The sequence below is a fragment of the Acanthopagrus latus genome, chromosome 9, assembly GCF_904848185.1.
Source record: "Acanthopagrus latus isolate v.2019 chromosome 9, fAcaLat1.1, whole genome shotgun sequence".
NCBI classification, from domain to species: domain Eukaryota; kingdom Metazoa; phylum Chordata; class Actinopteri; order Spariformes; family Sparidae; genus Acanthopagrus; species Acanthopagrus latus.
Window position 1 is genome coordinate 15,363,523 of NC_051047.1, and position 18,368 is coordinate 15,381,890.

The 18,368-nt window shown below is 40.7% G+C and overlaps 3 protein-coding genes across 7 annotated transcripts; 2 read left to right on the top strand and 1 right to left on the bottom strand.

Annotated features, from left to right (window-relative positions):
* Positions 1-273: 273 nt before the first annotated feature.
* On the top strand, positions 274-7,982 carry ccdc173 (coiled-coil domain containing 173). Of its 2 annotated transcripts, XM_037109155.1 has the most exons (10): positions 274-453; positions 1,138-1,337; positions 1,436-1,609; positions 1,698-1,903; positions 2,161-2,317; positions 2,398-2,537; positions 2,626-2,803; positions 3,315-3,479; positions 3,586-3,848; positions 7,812-7,982. In XM_037109155.1, the coding sequence occupies exons 1-10, from the start codon at positions 405-407 to the stop codon at positions 7,822-7,824; spliced, it is 1,545 nt and encodes a 514-aa protein (XP_036965050.1). In that variant the 5' UTR covers positions 274-404; the 3' UTR covers positions 7,825-7,982. The 2 variants fall into 2 exon arrangements, with proteins under 2 accessions (XP_036965050.1, XP_036965049.1); XM_037109154.1 differs by lacking the exon at positions 7,812-7,982 and having other exon boundaries at positions 3,586-4,319.
* ppig (peptidylprolyl isomerase G (cyclophilin G)) lies at positions 4,852-11,356 on the bottom strand. 3 transcript variants are annotated; one of them, XM_037109150.1, is made up of 13 exons: positions 11,193-11,356; positions 10,467-10,550; positions 9,972-10,046; positions 9,772-9,879; positions 9,473-9,517; positions 9,297-9,384; positions 9,144-9,173; positions 8,925-9,064; positions 8,516-8,684; positions 8,247-8,432; positions 8,072-8,162; positions 7,794-7,933; positions 4,852-6,764 (listed from the first exon to the last, which is right to left on the bottom strand). In XM_037109150.1, the coding sequence occupies exons 2-13, from the start codon at positions 10,525-10,527 to the stop codon at positions 5,783-5,785; spliced, it is 2,115 nt and encodes a 704-aa protein (XP_036965045.1). In that variant the 5' UTR covers positions 10,528-10,550; positions 11,193-11,356; the 3' UTR covers positions 4,852-5,782. The 3 variants fall into 3 exon arrangements, with proteins under 3 accessions (XP_036965045.1, XP_036965047.1, XP_036965046.1); XM_037109152.1 differs by lacking the exon at positions 11,193-11,356 and adding an exon at positions 10,658-11,166; XM_037109151.1 differs by lacking the exon at positions 11,193-11,356 and adding an exon at positions 10,654-11,166.
* Positions 10,531-18,290, top strand: fastkd1 (FAST kinase domains 1). Of its 2 annotated transcripts, XM_037109149.1 has the most exons (16): positions 10,531-10,660; positions 12,139-12,252; positions 12,356-12,867; positions 13,352-13,420; positions 13,702-13,827; positions 13,914-14,312; positions 14,398-14,508; positions 14,879-15,010; positions 15,094-15,580; positions 15,663-15,777; positions 15,858-15,986; positions 16,751-16,882; positions 16,993-17,106; positions 17,479-17,623; positions 17,723-17,837; positions 17,960-18,290. In XM_037109149.1, exons 3-16 carry the CDS (start codon positions 12,533-12,535, stop codon positions 18,053-18,055), a joined length of 2,505 nt encoding a protein of 834 aa, XP_036965044.1. In that variant the 5' UTR covers positions 10,531-10,660; positions 12,139-12,252; positions 12,356-12,532; the 3' UTR covers positions 18,056-18,290. The 2 variants fall into 2 exon arrangements, with proteins under 2 accessions (XP_036965044.1, XP_036965043.1); XM_037109148.1 differs by lacking the exon at positions 10,531-10,660 and having other exon boundaries at positions 11,860-12,252.
* The last annotated feature ends 78 nt before the right edge of the window (positions 18,291-18,368 follow it).

Consider the following 18,368-nt stretch of genomic DNA (forward strand, 5'->3'; position numbering starts at 1 on the left):
ATTTTTCATCTTTGTCAGAATTACTCATAGTCACTATTGTTCTTCTGGATTTAAACATTGGAATATTGTTATTCAAATACATGGGATTTTTGTTTTGTATAAAATGTATTTATTCATTCATTCATTAGTTCATTGTTCCACAGCAAAGCAAAGAAATACTTTATGAGTCTACTTGAAGCAGGTTCTTTGGAACTGAGGTTTGTGGAATATGTTCACGGACACACAGCGTCACCTGTCGTCAATCAGCAGAAAGGCTCCGGATTGGTTGAGGTGTTGCCTGGATACAGGGCAACAGATGCGGACCATCAGAAAGCTGTATGTAACTTGTGAAGAGTTAACGCTAGCTAGCTTTATTTCGCAGTGATATTTGTTTATTTATTTACTAGGTAATATATCGAATCCAAATGGCATCAGTGGTTCAGTACGGCCGACGAAGAGGCTCCAGTAAGAGAGGTGAGAGCTACAGGAACAGAGTTTTAGTTTAACCCCACTGAGGGTAAGCTAGCTGGTATAAGATAGCTTAGTTTTCAATAGTAACAGCTACAGTCTTTAAACTCTGTAACGTAACATTGAATTTTATTTAGTAAAAGTAGTTTTGAAAAACACTATATTATGTCAGTATTATGCATCCGTCTCGTGTCAAGAGCAAACCTGTAACCGTTTTAAAAACAACAACAACAACAAAAACAAAACAATACTGTGCAGAATTACTTCTGCATATATTTTAGCCACGATTTTAGAAATACTGAGTCCGAATCCCCCAGTACAGCCTCATCCCATGATGAAACTTTTGACTATACCAAAAACTCCTGTGGATTTTCATGATAGCACTTGTGATAAAAAAAGTAAAGTGCCCTTCAACAAAACAGAGGACATTATGTTAGTGTTCTCCTTGGCAGGTACAGCCCTGCTCATATAAATACATTTATATTATCAGCCTTTGTTTGGCACACAGCAACAACTGTCCCTTCCATCATGGAAAAAAATAAATATGCATACCATAATTCTTGAAGAAAGCATTATTAATCTGGACATTTTCAGGCCCCCTAAAAATATTCATATACATCAAATACACATCTAGAAAAATATTCTTGATGTAGTGTCTGACTGACAGGAGGTCTCCTTCCTTGTCTTCAGCTGGGGAGGCCAGCAGGGTGATCCAGCCACCGGACCTCCGCCAAATCACTGTTTTAACCAAGGCTGAATGGCTAAGGATTCAGGATGAACTGAACAAGGTTCATAAAGAAGAGGAGAGTGTGAGAGAGGTGGCAAAACAGAGAGAGGCCCTGCACTTGCAATCTAAGGAGGTGGTGAAACTGTGGCCCAATACCATCGCAGTAAGTTGTCTCTCCAGGGATTTTCTGAGATTGAATTGGCTTTATTACATTTAGATGTGCTTGTGAGCTGACATACTCTATGTTTACATTTATCAAAGGGTCAAAGGCAAAAAAAACTTGAGGCAAAGAAGATTCGGGACGAGCTTGAGGAGCAGAAAAAGAAAGTGATTGATAGAGAGGAGGCCAAATATCAGGAGCAGAAGCGGAAAGAGGCCATTGAGAAGGCCAATACTCAGTTGTTTTATCAAAACGACCGTGTTAGAGGATTACATGTTGGTACCACTTGAGAATTATTGTCTCATTTTTTTCATATTTGGCTATTTGTTGATGTTTTGAGATAATAAAATGATACCTCCACAGAGTGGGCTCCTGCTGACAGAGGTCCTGAAGGAGAGGGAGACTCAGATTGAACTAAAGCAAAGAATGAAGAGTGCATCTAAAGACCTGGATAAAGACTTCTGTAAAATCGCGAAGACCCGGGAGGATGAAGCCTTGTCACAGGAGAAGGAGAAATCGCTTCAGAAAAAGCTTGAGAGACAGGCTGTTGTTGAGGACCTGAAGCAACAGTAAGTCTTAAATCATACCCGAGAACCAGTTGCAGAGAAAACAGATGTCATGGTTTTTCACTGAGCTGTGTACATGATGGTGCTCTCTGTTTTAAAGGTGTTAAATTATTGTTTTATTTTTGTCTAAAATGTAGTAAAATTGCATTAGAATATGAATCCTATTTTAAAGTGAAGGTGAATTTTAAATAAGAAACAGGAAAGAAGGTCTGAGTAAAAATCTCTTACTTAATACAAATCATGTAATTCCTTTTCTTTAGGATCAAGGAAAACACGCAAGTGAGAGAGCGGCTGAAGGCCGAGGACAAAAATGACGGAGTGGAAACCCAGCGTCTGCAAGAGCTCTATCAGTGGGAGCAACGGATGAACAAAGAAAGACAGGCAAAGGAGAAGAAAGACCTTATGGAAGCTCACCTGGTAGGGTCACAGATTATCTAGCATTGGTGTTCTTAATTTATAAAACATGCGTTTATGATTGTTTTTCTCTGTATTTACAGGAACATCTGAGCAACAGGGACCTTGTGAGGGCGACAGACGCACAAAAACAGGAGGCTGAGGAGGAGCAAAGGAAATGTTTTCTGGCTGCAAAACAGAAAATGATGAAGTTGCGGAATGACCGAAAAAAAGAAATGCTCAGGTAATAACCAAGTGGACAAGGAATACATTTCAAGCATACAGTGGCAACGTGTCCCTGGTTATCACCAGTGCATTGTTTAACTCTTCAGAGAGGCCGAGGAGAACAGGGAGAGGATCATGAACAAACTGACAGTCACACGGCAGCAGCAGGCCGACGATGAGGAGCAGAGGATTGCAAAGGCTGTCGCTGAGCGGGACGCGAAACACGCACAACGGCAGTGGGAGGATGAGGAGAAGAAGGCCATCACTGCACACAGAGAAAAGATGGTAACATGTGTTCAGCTGCAAAACAAAAGTTACTTAAACGTGCTTCAAGGAACTTTTAACTGGTTATGAAACAGTCTCAGTTTAATACTGATGCCTCTATATATTTCCATATGAAAGCAAACAAGACCATCTTCTAGAGGACTGACTATTTCTATATAGTTCTTATAGTTGCTCTAAAATCTCATTTAAGCCCTCTTTATGAATGAGAATAGATACGTCCACGTCAAATGATGTAACCGTAACTCCTTTCATACTTCTATGCATTGTTTACGTTGGCATGGACGAAGCGAAACATGTACTAGGCCACAGTTCATAGTCATGGATTACGGATGATAACAAACATGGCGATCGATTTAGCATTTAGTTTTTGTCCACGGGGTGCCAGAATAAAATTTAAGGTTCTTTGTAGCTGCTTTAAAAGCCTCTTGGTCATTTATGTTGGGTTTCAAAATTTTGTTAATCAAGCTGCCAGCAACAAATCACACCTGTAAAAAAAACTGTGTTTCATCAGAGACAAGAAAAGGAGCAGAGGGACAAAGAAGAGAAACAGAACAACCAAGAGTCACTTGAGGCCAAGAGAGAGTCTGACAAGATCTTTTCTGAGAAACAACAACTGAAGGCTCAGCAGATCAAAGATGATTTGAGAAAACTCGAAGACTTCAACGCCAGACAAATGGTAATGTTGAAACCACTTCCACCACGCTTACAAAATTCAATTATTAAAACAATTATAGTTGCGGTATTAAACTTGCTTGTCGTTAATCTTTTTCTCTCAAATATAGGCTCAGCAAAGTGCCAGGAAACAGCAGTTGAGAAGAGAGGAAGATGAGTTTCAAGAAAAGATGGCAGAACTAATGGCTGAAGAGGACAAGCAGTTTCAGCAGTATTCACAGCAACTCATCAATGCAGCAGCGGAGGCTCAGCGAAACGTGTTTCCACTCTGCAAAGCTGCAAGGGAAGGGATCGGTGGAAGCTTTGGTCCCGTTTCTAGTGGAGTCAGACCCGTCTACCTTGTTCAGGACCAAACCGGTGCTCAGATGCCCAAGTATGTCTCTGGCACTACGCAGGACATTAAAAAGCGTCATGAGGTTGTAGATATTCAAGAGGCAAAGAAGAGAATTGGATTTACATGGTGATAGGTCATTCACAGCTTATTGGTTATTCCCTTAAGTGTAATGTTTTAGTAGTATCCTTAAAATATTTTGACAGAGGCTGTTTCTGAAGTCACTCCACTACTCACTCAATATAGTAAATTGGGATTGTTTTTGGAAAGAAAAACATATGCAGGGATGTTTTACACAGTGTTGGTTAAATACATGATGTTAAGTAGCTTAACACAACATTCTCACAACGTTTGTGCAATGATCCATTCAGGATGCTCTACTGTTTATTACATATTGTTATCATTTATACATTTTGTAATGAAGTTCAACTTGTGAACACCCAAAGAAACATTTTTTGTTTGAAAACAGTTGCCCTACGTAGGACTAAAAATAAATGGAAAAATGGATTTAAATTGTTTCTGTATTTTTTCACCTTTGTATTGGTTCCATTAATTAATCCATTTGTTTTATGAGTATTTGTTTTTTCAATATTTAATTGATGTATCCATTTACATATTTATGTATGGTTGAATGCAAAAGGGAAAAGAATACAGATCTAAATACAGAAATAACTAATCAGTGAAACTGAAAATACACATTTATAAAATGGTAAATTCAATTAAGTAAATAAATAGAGGGATTAATGGAGGTATATAGCCACAAAAGCCAATTTTAAAAAGGAAACTATATATTCACTATTTAGTAATTTATGCCCACATTTACTTCAAATATCAACTTGGTGTTTATTTAATTGCATAAAATTTATTTGAGCCACTGGACTTATCACCACAGCAGGTGGTTGAACCTGGCAGTGGATGTTAACAGCACTGCGAATTTCCTTTTATCACCGCTTTTATTATAACTGTTTTTGGACGCTTATGTTCGAGCCTTGAACAGATATGACGGTATGTTGTGATGGCAATTACAAAATATTAAAACAACTGATTAAAATCAAAGTTGAGCCTTTTAATTCGTTCTACATGGCAGTCAAGTTCTTAAAACCAACTTGCACAAAACACAATTTATACAAATTGATTTTATGTTGTACTTACAGCATGACATTGACACATTACCCATTCCAAAAAAAAACAAAAAAACAAACCAGAGGTATCTCAAAACTGGTCAACAAATAAAATTACAGTAAAAGGTTGTGGATGTACATTAAAAAAGGTACATCATTTATCTAATTATGGCAGGGATCAGCATGCAAGAAATGATCAATGTTCACTTTCAGTCTGATTGCTGTAGTAAAAATAAGCTGACAGGTGAACATCAGACATTTGCCAAACTCAGACACGGTCCTCACAACTGTGTTTAATAACATCAAATCAAATTTCAGGAGAAAATGTCCTTGTGGGGGAAATAAAGACACTTGAATTAATTTTGTTGCAGTAAAACCTTGAATCTGCTTTTTACAAACAGTCTGAAAAGATAACTTTTCGTAAAGCCAAAATATAATTTACAAAAGAATCCACAAGAAACAAACAAAAAAAAGCCTTCAAACCTTTGACTTCCTCTTTCTCTGGTCATCTACAGTTAAAAGAAAGTCTTCACCTTTTTTCTAAACCGACCATGCAGCCTCAGCTCCCCATCAGCAGTGTAACACACTTGAAGGGGGACAAATCAACAGCTTCCATTCAGTGACAAATCAAATTTTAGCCAAAGCTCACATGATGCTACAACTCTGTCATTACAATGTTTTCTCTTCTCCAGCATCTGTTGCAATTTCCTTTTTTTTCTACTTCAAGTTAGTTTTGGCTGAGTTTTTTTTGCACTGAATGAGAATCGTGAATAAGTCCTTCTTTAGATGGAAAGCTGGTGTTGCACACAACATGGGTAGTGGGTATAAAATAGGGACTTGAAAGCTCCCTTATCATCAGTCGCTGTCAGAGCTGGAGCTAGAGCTTGATTTATCCCTCTTGCTGTCGTTTCTGTCTCTGCCTTTCGTACTATCTGGTCTTGGTTTAGATGGACTTCGTCTGTCTTTGGACCTGGAGGTACTACTCCCTCTGTTTCGTCTGGAATCTGGGCTCTTCTGACTCTTCCTCTTCTTGTCTCTATCGCTCTCCGAGCTGCTGCTGCGTCTTCTCCTTTGGTTGGCAGTGTCTCTGTCTCTGTCCTTTCTATGAGACGACCGATCTTTGCTGTGGTCTCTCTTGTTGCTCTTGCTTCTGGAGCGCCTGCTTCTGTGCGAGTCTCTCGGCTTGTTTCTGTCTGGACTTCTTGTCCGGTGGTCCTTATCCCTGGATGTTCCACGCTTCTTATTGTCCCTTTCACTGTTGTGTCGTCTGTCCTGACTCCTGCTTCGCTCTCTGCCCCTGTCTTTGTCTCGTCTTTCTTCTTTGTCTTTTGAAACTGCAGGTCTACTCCTATCCCTGTTCCTGCTATCAGATCTGTGCCCGTCTTTTGTGGTTGTTCTTTCCTTGCTTCGTGACTTTGTCCGAGTTCTCTCACCATTTCTTCCTTTGGTGTCTTCCCTATGCTTTTTATCAGACTCGTGACCTTTATTTCTATCTTTACTATGATCAGATTCAGACTCCTTCTCTTTCTTTGTAGCATCTCGATCTTTGCTCTTTGAGCGACCTCTTTTGTCATCACTTTTATGCTTGTGATCCTTCTCTCGGCTTTTTGACCTCCTCCTCTTGTCTCTGCTTTTGCTGCGGCTTTGAGATTTATCTCTTTTCTTTGCCTTGTGTTTACTTTGCTTCTCATCCTTCTCAGCAGTGTCCTCCTCTTTGCTTTTGGATCTGTGTGACCGAGTTTTCTTTTCCTTTTTACCCTCAGCTGGGTTTTCAGAGGTGCGCCTCTCTCTTCTTGGAGCTTTAGCAGCCTCACCCTTGTCGTCATTCATGTCACCTCTGTGAAATTAAGTGCAGAGTAAATATCACTAACAGATGGTAACAACTTACACCAGGAAATATTATGAAGCTACATGACAGCTATAGAAGACCACAAATGTCACAACTGGTCATTAACAAAAATGTAATTAACTAGCAACTAAATTGTTCTTTTGGGATGTAACATACTCTCTTTACGTCCAGTGGTTACTTGGTATTGTTAAACCTGTCACAGAAATGCTAAAAGGTGAAGCTAAATTAACAAAACTGCCTGGACGCTCTAAACGATCATGTGTCAAACATCACTTCTTCAGCTCGTGATAATGAGTTCAATTTTACAAATTTTCTCAAGATCACAAGTTATTTGGGTCATTATCGCAGTGCAACTAATGTTGTTTTACCAAGATAACCTAAAACTGTTCTGGGCTCCCATACCTTTCAATAAAAATCCTTACCATCAAAAACTATTATTAATTCTGAATCAAGATATTAAAAATTCTTTCTTGAAAATTTCATTTTCATTTGTTTATTATCTTTAATTTCTCATGTCTTTGTAAAAGACTTCATAACCCATTTTTGAGAAGTGCTGTATAAATAAATGATAAATATAACTGTTATTTTCAAATATATTTGTTTAAATTCCATTTTTTTTGTGGCTACATTAATGTATTTTCAATCTACGGACTAGAGTTTTAAGTTGCTTTTGTAAACCCCTTTTGAATTTGAATTCTTTATTAATCCTCCTTTTATTGCTAGAAAAATAATGAATTGCTTTTTCATTGAGTCTAATTCTTTAAAGAGTAATACATTGATTTTAGCAAATTTACCCCTTTTCATTGATATTTTGTTTTTCAGACAGTTGTGGTCTTCAAACAATGTTTTTTAGGCAATACATTTGTTTAGTTTGTCTACATGATGCCTGTTCCTGAAATATTGTCACATTTTAATATAAGATATTAAAGTATCACATTGGCACATGGTCAGTGGACATGGTAAGAACTAATTTAACCACAATGACTAGAAACAGTGTCTTTAATGAGGTTATCTTACTTGTCACCCTTGATCCAGCGCTCTCCAGTGACTGCCCTCATCCTCTGACGGTGCATCTCCTGACGCCAGCGTGGAGGAGTTTCACTACGCCGGAAGCGATCTCTGGATCTTGAACGAGAGCGTGATGGAGTCCGGTACCACTGGATGAGAGAAACGACAAAGAGCAATAAAGTCTGCAATCAAAATGTGTTTAAATGTTACAGTTTAATTTTATGTGTCACCGCTTTATAAGAGCAACTTCACGTAGTCCAATCTAATCAAACACAATGTGCACCTACCCTTGGACCCCTGCCTTTTATCTTCCTCCCAGATCGTGTCATCACCAGTCTTCTGTGATATGATGACTGAGTATTATATGTTGAGCCAGTACTAGAGAGAAAAACAAACAATGCATTAAAATCAACAGAAATGTTTGGATGTTTGACATGACAGCTGTTTTTCTTTCAAACTAACCTCTCTCTTGGCCTTTCCTCTTTATTTCGCTGATCCTTTTCAGCATCCTCGTTTGACTTCTGGACTGCCTGGGGGCTCCTCCTCATGAGGAATCGATTCTCTGGGATGGGTGGGATTTCTTCAGGACGTACAGTAGATGTAACCACCTCTTCTTGTTCTTTTTCTTCAGCACTTTCAGCCTCTGACCTAGGGAAGCATAGCAGCTCAGATTAAAGGACTAGGTTCTGTATACGCTGTAGGTGGGTTAAGTGTGAAAATAAATTTGGTACCTTTTCTTTTCCTTCTTCTTTTTCTTTTTCAGCTTTTTTGCCTTCTTTTTCTTCTTCTTTGATTCCTTCTCTGATTCCTCAGAGGAGGACTCAGATGAGCTCTCAGAGTCGCTGGAGCTGCTGCTGGAGCTGGAAGATGCTCGCTCTCTCTTTTTTTCCTCTTTTTTTGCTGCAAACATTTAAGAGTCTGTCAGATGCACTGAACATAAAATCTAAAATCTGTATCTGCATGAAAAAACAGCAGCAGAAAAACCACAAGTTGAAGTTTAAACCTACTTAAAAGTTTGAATGAATGAATGAATAAATAAATAAATAAATGAATGAATGAATGAATGAATGAATGAATGAATGAATGGATGGATGGATGAATGAATGAATGAAAACTGAAAATGCTTCAACACAAACAAACCTTTAGATTTAGGGACGAGCTCTCCACAGTTCATAACTTTCACATCAGCATACGGCCTGCTGTTAGGGTCTGTTTTCTGGCTCTCCATAGTTTGAACGACCTCTTGGCCAGAAATCACATGACCAAAAACCACGTGGACACTGAGAAAACAAAGACGTGATGAGCTATATATCCATGTTGACTCAAGAAGAATTTCAGATGCAATCAATCAGCACTTACCCATCCAGATGGGGCGAGGGCTTTGTTGTTCTGAAGTGTCACAGCAGAAAAAAAAAAATATATATATATTTGTACGGTCACAGAATTGTCTAATGGTATGGTATCAATAATGGTATCAAATCAATATTATACAGAAATAAACACTGTGCTTACATGAAAAACTGTGATCCATTTGTATCTTTGCCCCGATTGGCCATAGACAGCAGATACTCCTTGTTGTGTTTAATTGCAAAACTTTCATCTGGGGGAAAAGGAGAAGATTGTACTGCCATCTTGAAGCCAATGTTGGTTTGGATAACAAGTGACAGCTCTGACAGTGGCCTCTTTACCTTCAAAAAAGCCTCCATAGATGGATTCGCCTCCTCTTCCATTTCCTACGATGTCAGAGAATAAATAAAATATAAGCAAGGAGGAAAGACATGTTTGTAGTCATATAAAACGCCTGTTGATTAGTGGTTATTCAGATAGATCTGGTCTGATTGATATTACACTTTTCACACACCAATTACACGGACAGACTCACAGTGAGAAACTTTATCACCCCTTCTTTGAATGGACCATATTTGGACGTAACTACCGGTAATAAGCTATGTCAATCATTCACAACAGTTAAGTTTTATGAACTCACCTTCACTGAAGTCTCCTCCTTGAATCATGAAGTCTTTCACAATTCGATGGAAGAGACATCCTTTGTAATGCAGGGGTTTCTGAGTTCCTTTGCCAATGCCTTTCTCACCTGAATAAAACCAAAGTACGAATCAGTGTTGAAAAACCATGAGAACCATGTGAGTTTCAGACATGTTCTTGTGGAGAAAATAGAGTTTTCACCTGTGCAGAGACATCTGAAGTTTTCACAAGTTTTGGGGCAGATGTCTGAGAAGAGCTCCACCACGACTCTGCCGACTGAAGAAAGAGCATCGTTAATTAATTTTCTTTATTGTTAAATAAATTACCTTCACTCACCAGTTCATTTGGGTATGTCGAGCTAAAATCAACGCAGTCTGATACAAAATCCTTGCAAGGTGCCCTACTGAAACCCTACAAGAGTGGTGTGTGATGCAAATAAAATGTACTGCATTAAACTAAGGTGTTTCTAATATTCTGACCACACAATTTAAATCAGTCAGGGCTGACTTTATATTGCACCTTGCAGTATGATACAACAGCAGCACAAACCATACCCTCTGAAATGACTTTGCGGTTTAATCAACACCTCTCTAAAATATAGTGTCAATGAAAAAGGATCTGTGTAGCATTAATTGGGGGCATTTGTAGTATGGCTTAACAACAACTGAGTGAAAACATCAGAGGTTTCTGTCTTACCGAGCACATTACTGATTCCGATGTCAAGGAAGCAGCGAGTACGCTGAACCTTGATCCCCATGATCACCGCTACTGATCAAACACCTGAGGGAGAGAGACACAGATAACACACAGATGAAAGCTGATGATGACTTGATGCCAGCAGGATGATACTTAAAACGGGGCTTAGCTGGAATATCCTGCACACCTACAAGGTATGACCAGTTCAACGATGTTCACTCATAACTGCATATTGCAGCCAAATTAATATACACGTCGACTTCAAATGTTTTCAGATCACGGACAGGGTTATTAGATTGATAAGACGAACATCACTGTCTGGGTAAACGCTGCTGGGTTGTATGCAAATTGGACTGGCTAACGCTAATGTTCGCTTGTTTTATGACTCGCAAGCTAGCATTAGCTAACTAGCTACGTGTACCCACTAGACCTGTAGAGCCAGCTGCGACGACAAGTTTCTTGTGTAAGTTAATAGACACAGATGCCCCTCTTCACACACTCGCCGTTCTGGATAGTATCGATACGATTTCACGCAGGTACGCGGTCACCCACAGCATCTATCTAAAGCTAGGCCTGCTTGCTAATGGTTAGCATTAGCAAGTTCATCCTCGGGCAGACAACATCCACCGTTTAGAGGGGCTTATTCTACGTCACGCAAAACACTCAATTTCACCTTATCTGCGCACGTAATATCGTTAAGACATGGTTCATGCGAAATCACATCACCTGGCTACCCAAGGATATCACTTCATACAACGAGCGGGTCTCACAAACGACGAAAATGTAAGTTTCATTCAGTGCCGGACTGACTGTTTTCTAAAGATGGCGCGGCGAGGACGTCAATGTATTTCTAGAACCGTGCGCCAGTCAACGCTGCGTGGCGCGCAGCGGAGGAACCGTGGTGTTATATGTGCCCTGAATCCGGCCTGTCAGGCTGTGCAGCGCTCGGCCAGGCTGCTTAAAATCATCCACATTACACATTTATGTCCAGTTAATGGTTCAATGTGGTGTTCATCTGTATTGATTAAAATCCAAGTGGTGAAATGGAATTTCCTGATTTGACCTCACATGCCAATACTGCCACATTTGTGACCTCACTAATGTAAAATAGTGTGATCGTATATTTGCCTGTTTTAGAATTGTAGGTTGTATGTTTAAAAAAAAAATCTTACTCATGTGCCCTGTCCGTCTACAGTAGTGAAATGTAGTAGTATGTAATGTCAGTGGAGATGGGCCGCTGACGGTGCTAGGTGGACCAAAGTGCAAAGTTGATCTATGTTTTCTGTAAGAGATACAGAGGGGTAGATGGATAATAGAATAAGAAAATAAAATTTACTCCAGGTAAACATTTAAACGTTTAAAATGCGAATGGCATTCCTGCTGCCTGACAGCCGAAACCCAGGGTTTCAAACCCCCCCAGCTTCATTACATCACTGGCTACGGAAGTGAAACATTGTAACACACATGCAGGCTAATTTTGACTTTGAATGGGAGATTTTAATGACATTGTTCTGTTTGTCCAAGCTGTGTATAGTTTGAGTCGCTATAACCTACAGAAGTTTAGCTACGTATCCAGCCACCAGGTGTAATCCAGGGGTGTCACACATTTTAGGTGATTGTTTCTCTATCCACGTGAGCACCGCGTTAGCATTCTGAACCTAGCCACTGTTAGCTTCCTTCAGGTGCACTGAAGGAAAGTCATGAAATGTCTGAATGCCGCCGTCAGAGAGATGAAACCATCTGAACCTGAGGTCAGCATGTCATAACTACCTCACTTCACTGTCATGTAAGTGTTTTTTCTATATACAGTTTAAAACTGAACCTGTTTTAATGAAGACATTGTCACACAGGTTGGAATAATGTGTTTGTGTTTTGTGCCTCTTGTTCAGTTGACAGGTGTCCCTCTTTCAGCACCTAACATCTACCACCACCCACACTGCAGCTTAGTGGATGTGATCTCAGCCGACTGAGCCTATCTGTTGCTTTGACATTGAGGTGGACAGTGGACATTGCTGGAACAATGAAGGCCCCAGTGTATACTTGATTTGTGCTGAGGATCTGTGGTGATGTTACGGCTCCGGTGTGTCACCCCCTCTCTCCGGAGGCTCCTGCATGGGGGCACGGTGAGCCAAGACCAGGTCCTGGACCAGCTGACGGTCTGCTCAGCTGAAGACCAGCTGTTTGACTTGGTGGGCAAGAACAAGGCAAAGCTCCAAGTGAACCATGTCAGCTGTGCTGTGGGAATGTTGTGGCAGTTTCAGAAAGAGAAGCCACAACTGCTCCGGACTGTCGATCTCATCAAGAGCCACCCGCAGTTTTTGACTCTGCGGGTTTTGGCGGAGAACAAAATTGCTCTCATGGATGATTTTGTGTTGGTCGACATGCTTTACAGTTTCCTCAGGTACATTAAGATACAGACACAATCAGTTTAAAGACTAACTACACCAATTTTACACATTAAAGTGTGTTCACGGGTCTTTGGGACTTCTACTGCGTATGTGAAAAAAGTAGTATCAAGCCTTTGATAGCTCTGGAGGAAGTTGCATGTAATCTGATGTATTGGTTCCAGAGATGTCACCCATTGGTGAAGTTGCATTATGGGTAATGTAGGCATGAAAAAGCATCATCTCTCAATCTACTGTATTGACTTTCTTCATTTGTTGATAGGAGTGCAATGCAGACCATTGGACTGCTTTTCAAAACCTGGCGCCTACTTTACCCACAATGCAACTAAGTCACTGAGTGACATCACTGGAGGCAATTTATCAGATTACATGCAGGCTCCTCTGGAGCCTCAAAAGGCTTTATACCACTTTTATATATGCTGTCCTATTCCCCCAGACCTGTAAGGACACTTTAATGTGTTCTGTGTTATTGTCTTTTAGGTTGAATGTGGATCCACATGACACTCTTGTTCAGCACCTAATTTCAGAAGCATGGCTCAGATTAGACAGGTATGATTGCACTACATTCTTTTGTTTTTTTTGGGTTAGCCCTGACAACTAATTGATTGTTTGTTGTAGATGTCTAATTGACATCTGGCACTGCAACTGTGATTGTGATTATTTAGTAATCAGGAAATTATTTTGTCAATTTATTCTTAAATATTAAACCAAAAAACTAAAGTTAAATGACAATGACATCATAATCTTTGTTACGTTTGCTGTTGATTTCTGGATTGATTGTTTTGTTGTTTCTGCACTAATGAGGTGTTTCAAATGTGGATTTTTTGCAGATTTTCAATGGCCTCCCTTTCCAAATTGGCCAACTGTCTAAGTGATCAGCAGCTTCATCACAGCCCTCTAATGGGCCAGATCACCAATATTGTGGATCAGAAGCTTTCAACTATTGATGATTCCAGGTTTGTCACGAGTCACATATGATCAAATGCCTTCAAATATAAGTACCTCTTACTGTACATTTTACTCTCCGACTGTGTTTTCCCAGGATCCTGACTACGCTGATGCTCGGTGTGTCATCCCTGGCATCTCCCCGGCTCCGGGATGCTCTCATTAACAGGGCGGACCTTCTCCTGGACAGCACAGATGCCTCAAATTACAACACTCCGCGGAGAGTGGTGCAGTTCCTGCGCAACATAAAGCAAAGTCACCGTCCTCTGCTGGAGAAGTGCAACAAGATCCTGCTGTGCAACATGCCCACGCTAGATGCAGAAAATATCGGCATCATCATGGGGCTGTATCAGTCCTTGCAGTTCAACAACTGTGACTTCAGGCTGGCTGTTAAACAAAGACTCATAGAACTGCTCGATTCAAGCAACGATCCTGTCTCCTTCACTAGGCTGTTTTTCTGTCTGGCTCCGATGGCCAGTCAGGAGATCAGAGAAAGGTCTGTAACACAGTCAGTGGAGGTCTAACCCTTCACAGCAATTCTTTAGTCTCACAGGTCTCCAATGTGGTTTCATCCCTCTTAGGTTGCAGAACACTGCCCTCCTGTTGGTGGATGAGTTCAATGCACAGCAGGCTCTGGCTGTAGCTGAAGCTCTCGAGGATATTCAGAGCAGGAACCTGAGCTTACTGAACAAGTGAGTTCATACCTTTGTCTTAAAAAGCAGATCTGCAGGTCAGTTTTATAAATAATAGTCCTCCAAAGTAATTCAATTTGAATTTTCTGAGTAAATTGCACAAACATCAAAACTTGTATAATTTATGAGCCTTTACATTTATTTTTGTCAAAATAAAGCAAGCTCTTCTGCATAGAAGTCCATGTGATGAGCAGATTTTATATTCTTTGTTTACCTCTCCTTAAAACATCTAACCTAAGGGTGATCCTTTTCATAATGTTACGTATATTTTGTATTTATCTCTCCCCTTCTTTAAGCCCCTGCTGATAAATTTAAATGTCTACTTAAACATTTTATACAATTTTTTTTTTATTACTAAACAATTTTCCAGAGTTGCATCAGTAATCCAAAGACACCTTCATGTCTACAAGCCAGTGGAGGTGGCCAGAGTCACCCAAGCTCTTCTCCTGCTGCAATACCAGAACCCCGAACTCTTGACCAAACTAAGAGCTATTCTGCTCGAGTAAGTGTTTATTTGAGATGGAGGCAATTTTGCTTCTTGCTTGTGATTGAATAAAGCATAAAGTGATCACTCTACGTTCACAGCTTTCTGCAGCGCAGCGTCTTCCCCTACGAAGTGACCATGTTGACCCGTGTTCTGTCCATGCTGCCCTGCTCGCGGATTGAGGACTGTGTGATCTCGCGGGTAGATGCAGTGGTGACCCAGTGCAGTCTCAGCGACCTCAGCACCATTTCTTTTGCCGTCGCCAAGTGGGTGCGGAACGATCCCTCCTACCGCCACAACACTCCCAGTAGGTACGTCCGTCTGCTGCAGACCATGAACCGCTGCGGACACGAGAGGCTGCAGACAGCTGACCGGCTGGATTTGTTGCTGGACGAGCTCAAGTACATTTCAGGAGAGTGGTTCGAGGAAATACTGGTTGAAGACACAATGGCGACACTGCAGAGGATGATCGACCAAATAAACTGGACAAATGTGCCTGACTTGACCCTCCTCTTAACCAGGATAGGTCACCTCTCCCCTCCCCTGATGGACCACATCGCCAATGTGGTCATTAAAGACATCGACAAGGTGCTTTAAGAAACATCACAGTATGGTAACTCTGCAGTAACTAAACCTATATTAACTGTATTCTTCCTGTATGACTTTAAAGTTTCACCACACGGCAATATATGCCATCCTGCTGCCCTTCTCAGTCCTGAATTATGATCCCGTACAAGCAGACGAGCTGTATGATGTTTGTATCCAGCACGTCACTCCTCATATCAGTAAGTGGATCACTTTACATGTTTTCTTTTTTTAGTTTAAGCTTACACTTACACTCCAACGTTTGTCTTTGTGTTCGTAGGCTCCCTTGACCCACATCTGCTGATTTTCCTGGCATACTGCTTGGCTTTGGCTGACTGTTTCCCCGGGGAAATCATCAAGGAAATCTTCACTATAGACTTCCTGGGAAAGCTGGATGCCCAACTAGACAGTACGTCCCCACGTGGCTTATAATCATAGGAATTGTTGGTTTATTGTTTGTAAGCACACCAAAAAATTTGGCTACTCGTCCACCAGCTCAAAGAGGAAAAAAAAAAAAAAAGAAGACAGAGAGCAGCTGTAGTCGAGTAAGCTAGAGAGTAGATGAAGAGATGCGAGAACAAAGCACAAACATTCGTATACAAATTGTGGGAGGCGCAATTTTTTTGATAAAGGTAAAATGTTTCACAGCATACCAGAATGCACAACCCTGCATGACGGTGTCAAAGAACAGGCTCCACCCCGTCCACTCTGCTCTCTGCTCCGTGTGCCGGTGTAGCTCAGCCCCGCCCTCAGTCAAACACACACGGACCTGAAGCTCCCTACATACATGACACGGACTGAGAGCAGAAAAGAGAGACAGCAATGTAACTAGCTTTGCTACACAAAAAATCCTGACCTTGCGCCGTTATTGGCAGTCTACACACCACTGCCTAAAGGTTGATGCCTAGAAACATCCCGAACAAGAACACCAAGACAAAATGGTCAGAGAGCTGGGTTTGTGGGGACACCGCCACATATTTCTAGTGGGTCATTACTTACTTTTTGATAGTTTGATGTAATGTGTGGAGTCTATACATTGCTTTTTCTTTTTAGGAAAATCCTGCATAGTGTACTATTTAAATATCATTGTGTCTATGCATCCACAGCAAAGTATTCAAGCAGTTTCTACTTGTTTAATAGGACTTATGTAACTCTTCTCCTTACTTCTTAAAGCCCTCCCTGATGTCCTGAATATGCGCACCAGACTGCGCCTCATGGACCTGAATCGGGCCGTGTGTCTCCAGTGTCCTGAGTTCCAGGTGCCGTGGTTTCATGATCGCTTCTGCCAGCAGTTGCAAAAGAAAGGTATGTAGATGAACAGAGAAACAGTTTTCTAATTCAAGTGGGTTTTTAAAAACGCAAGATATATGTAATTCATTTAAATGATTTCCTTTTCCTGTTTAAATGTTTTTTAGGGGGTGGTTCAGGCAGTTCTGCGCAGCAGCAAATCCACAAAATGTTGGGTGACGTTCTCGATGGCATGAACCGTGTTCGAGTGGCAGTTGTCACCCCATATTTTTACACCATAGGTGGGTCATATTGGGTAGTTTTCCATCTTAACATTAATCGCTGATTTGATGAAATTTTATTACATTTTCCTCTTCTACAAACGTCCTCTGAAAAAATAAAGAGATCACAGAGTAAAAACAGTGTGTAAGTGTTATTCTACAGTTTGCAGTCCGGTAGTGTGATGATGTACTAAATATAGGCTAAAACATGCTAGCAGTACAGAAGCGTCACTTCCGTTTGTCCAAAGGTAAACAAAACTTGGCTTGAGATCGCACAGAAACAAGCAATGCCAGATCAGATTTGTCTGTCGTATTGGCTTTAGGAGAAGTGAATAGCAAACAGTGAATATTCGTGGGGCAGAAGTCTAACATGTCCTTATTTTGTCCTCTCAGACTTTGAATGCATCCTGGACAGAAACCTACAGCCGTTGCCTTACAGTGAGCCGAGCGCACTACAGATCTCAGACGGAGCAAAAGTTCACTGGGGAGGGAACTCTGTGGAGAACATCAGGGAGGCGCTGCCTCCTGGAGCCCAGAGGTACGGATATATCCGAAAACACCCATAATACTAAAGATGAATAGTGAGACCATTCAGAAATGAAATATGTTTGACGCTCTGTTTCTCCTCATCCCGCAGAGTTGCTGTGGACTTCCTTGATTCAAAGTCCTTCTGCAAGAATTCTCACCGCATGAAAGGTGAAGCTCTGATGAGAAAAAGACACCTCGAAATTCTGGGATACCGCATGGTTCAGGTGAGCAAACATAAAGATTTCCCATGGTGTTCACATGGTGTCTAACACTGAATACTTTTAAACGTCAGTGATATTACAGAAGCCTCTCAGAGGGTGAAATAAATGATTTGTTTTATTTACAGATCCCTCACTATGAATGGAACTCTATGGAGCTCTCGACACAGGACGCCTGGAGGGAATATCTGAGGAAGAAAATATTTAAGGAAGGTTCTTCTTGATGGACTTATTTATTGAACAGTGAACGTCATGTTACATTCAGCACTGAGCTTTGAGTTTGGTTTGGAGAATTTCGAGGTTGAATGACTGAACAGAGATTTTAAAAAAACATTGATATACATGAAGTGCTCCTTATTTTTAGTTATTGAGCAAAAGCTGACATGGATCTACCTCATTCATGTTGAGTGAGATTGTATATTATGTGCTTTTTTATTAAAATGAGCAATTTAAAGAAAACTGTAAGGCTTGAGTCTCTTTTGTATATCGAACATTAATGGGGGTTTATCAGTGTTGCTTGACACATAGTGATGTTTT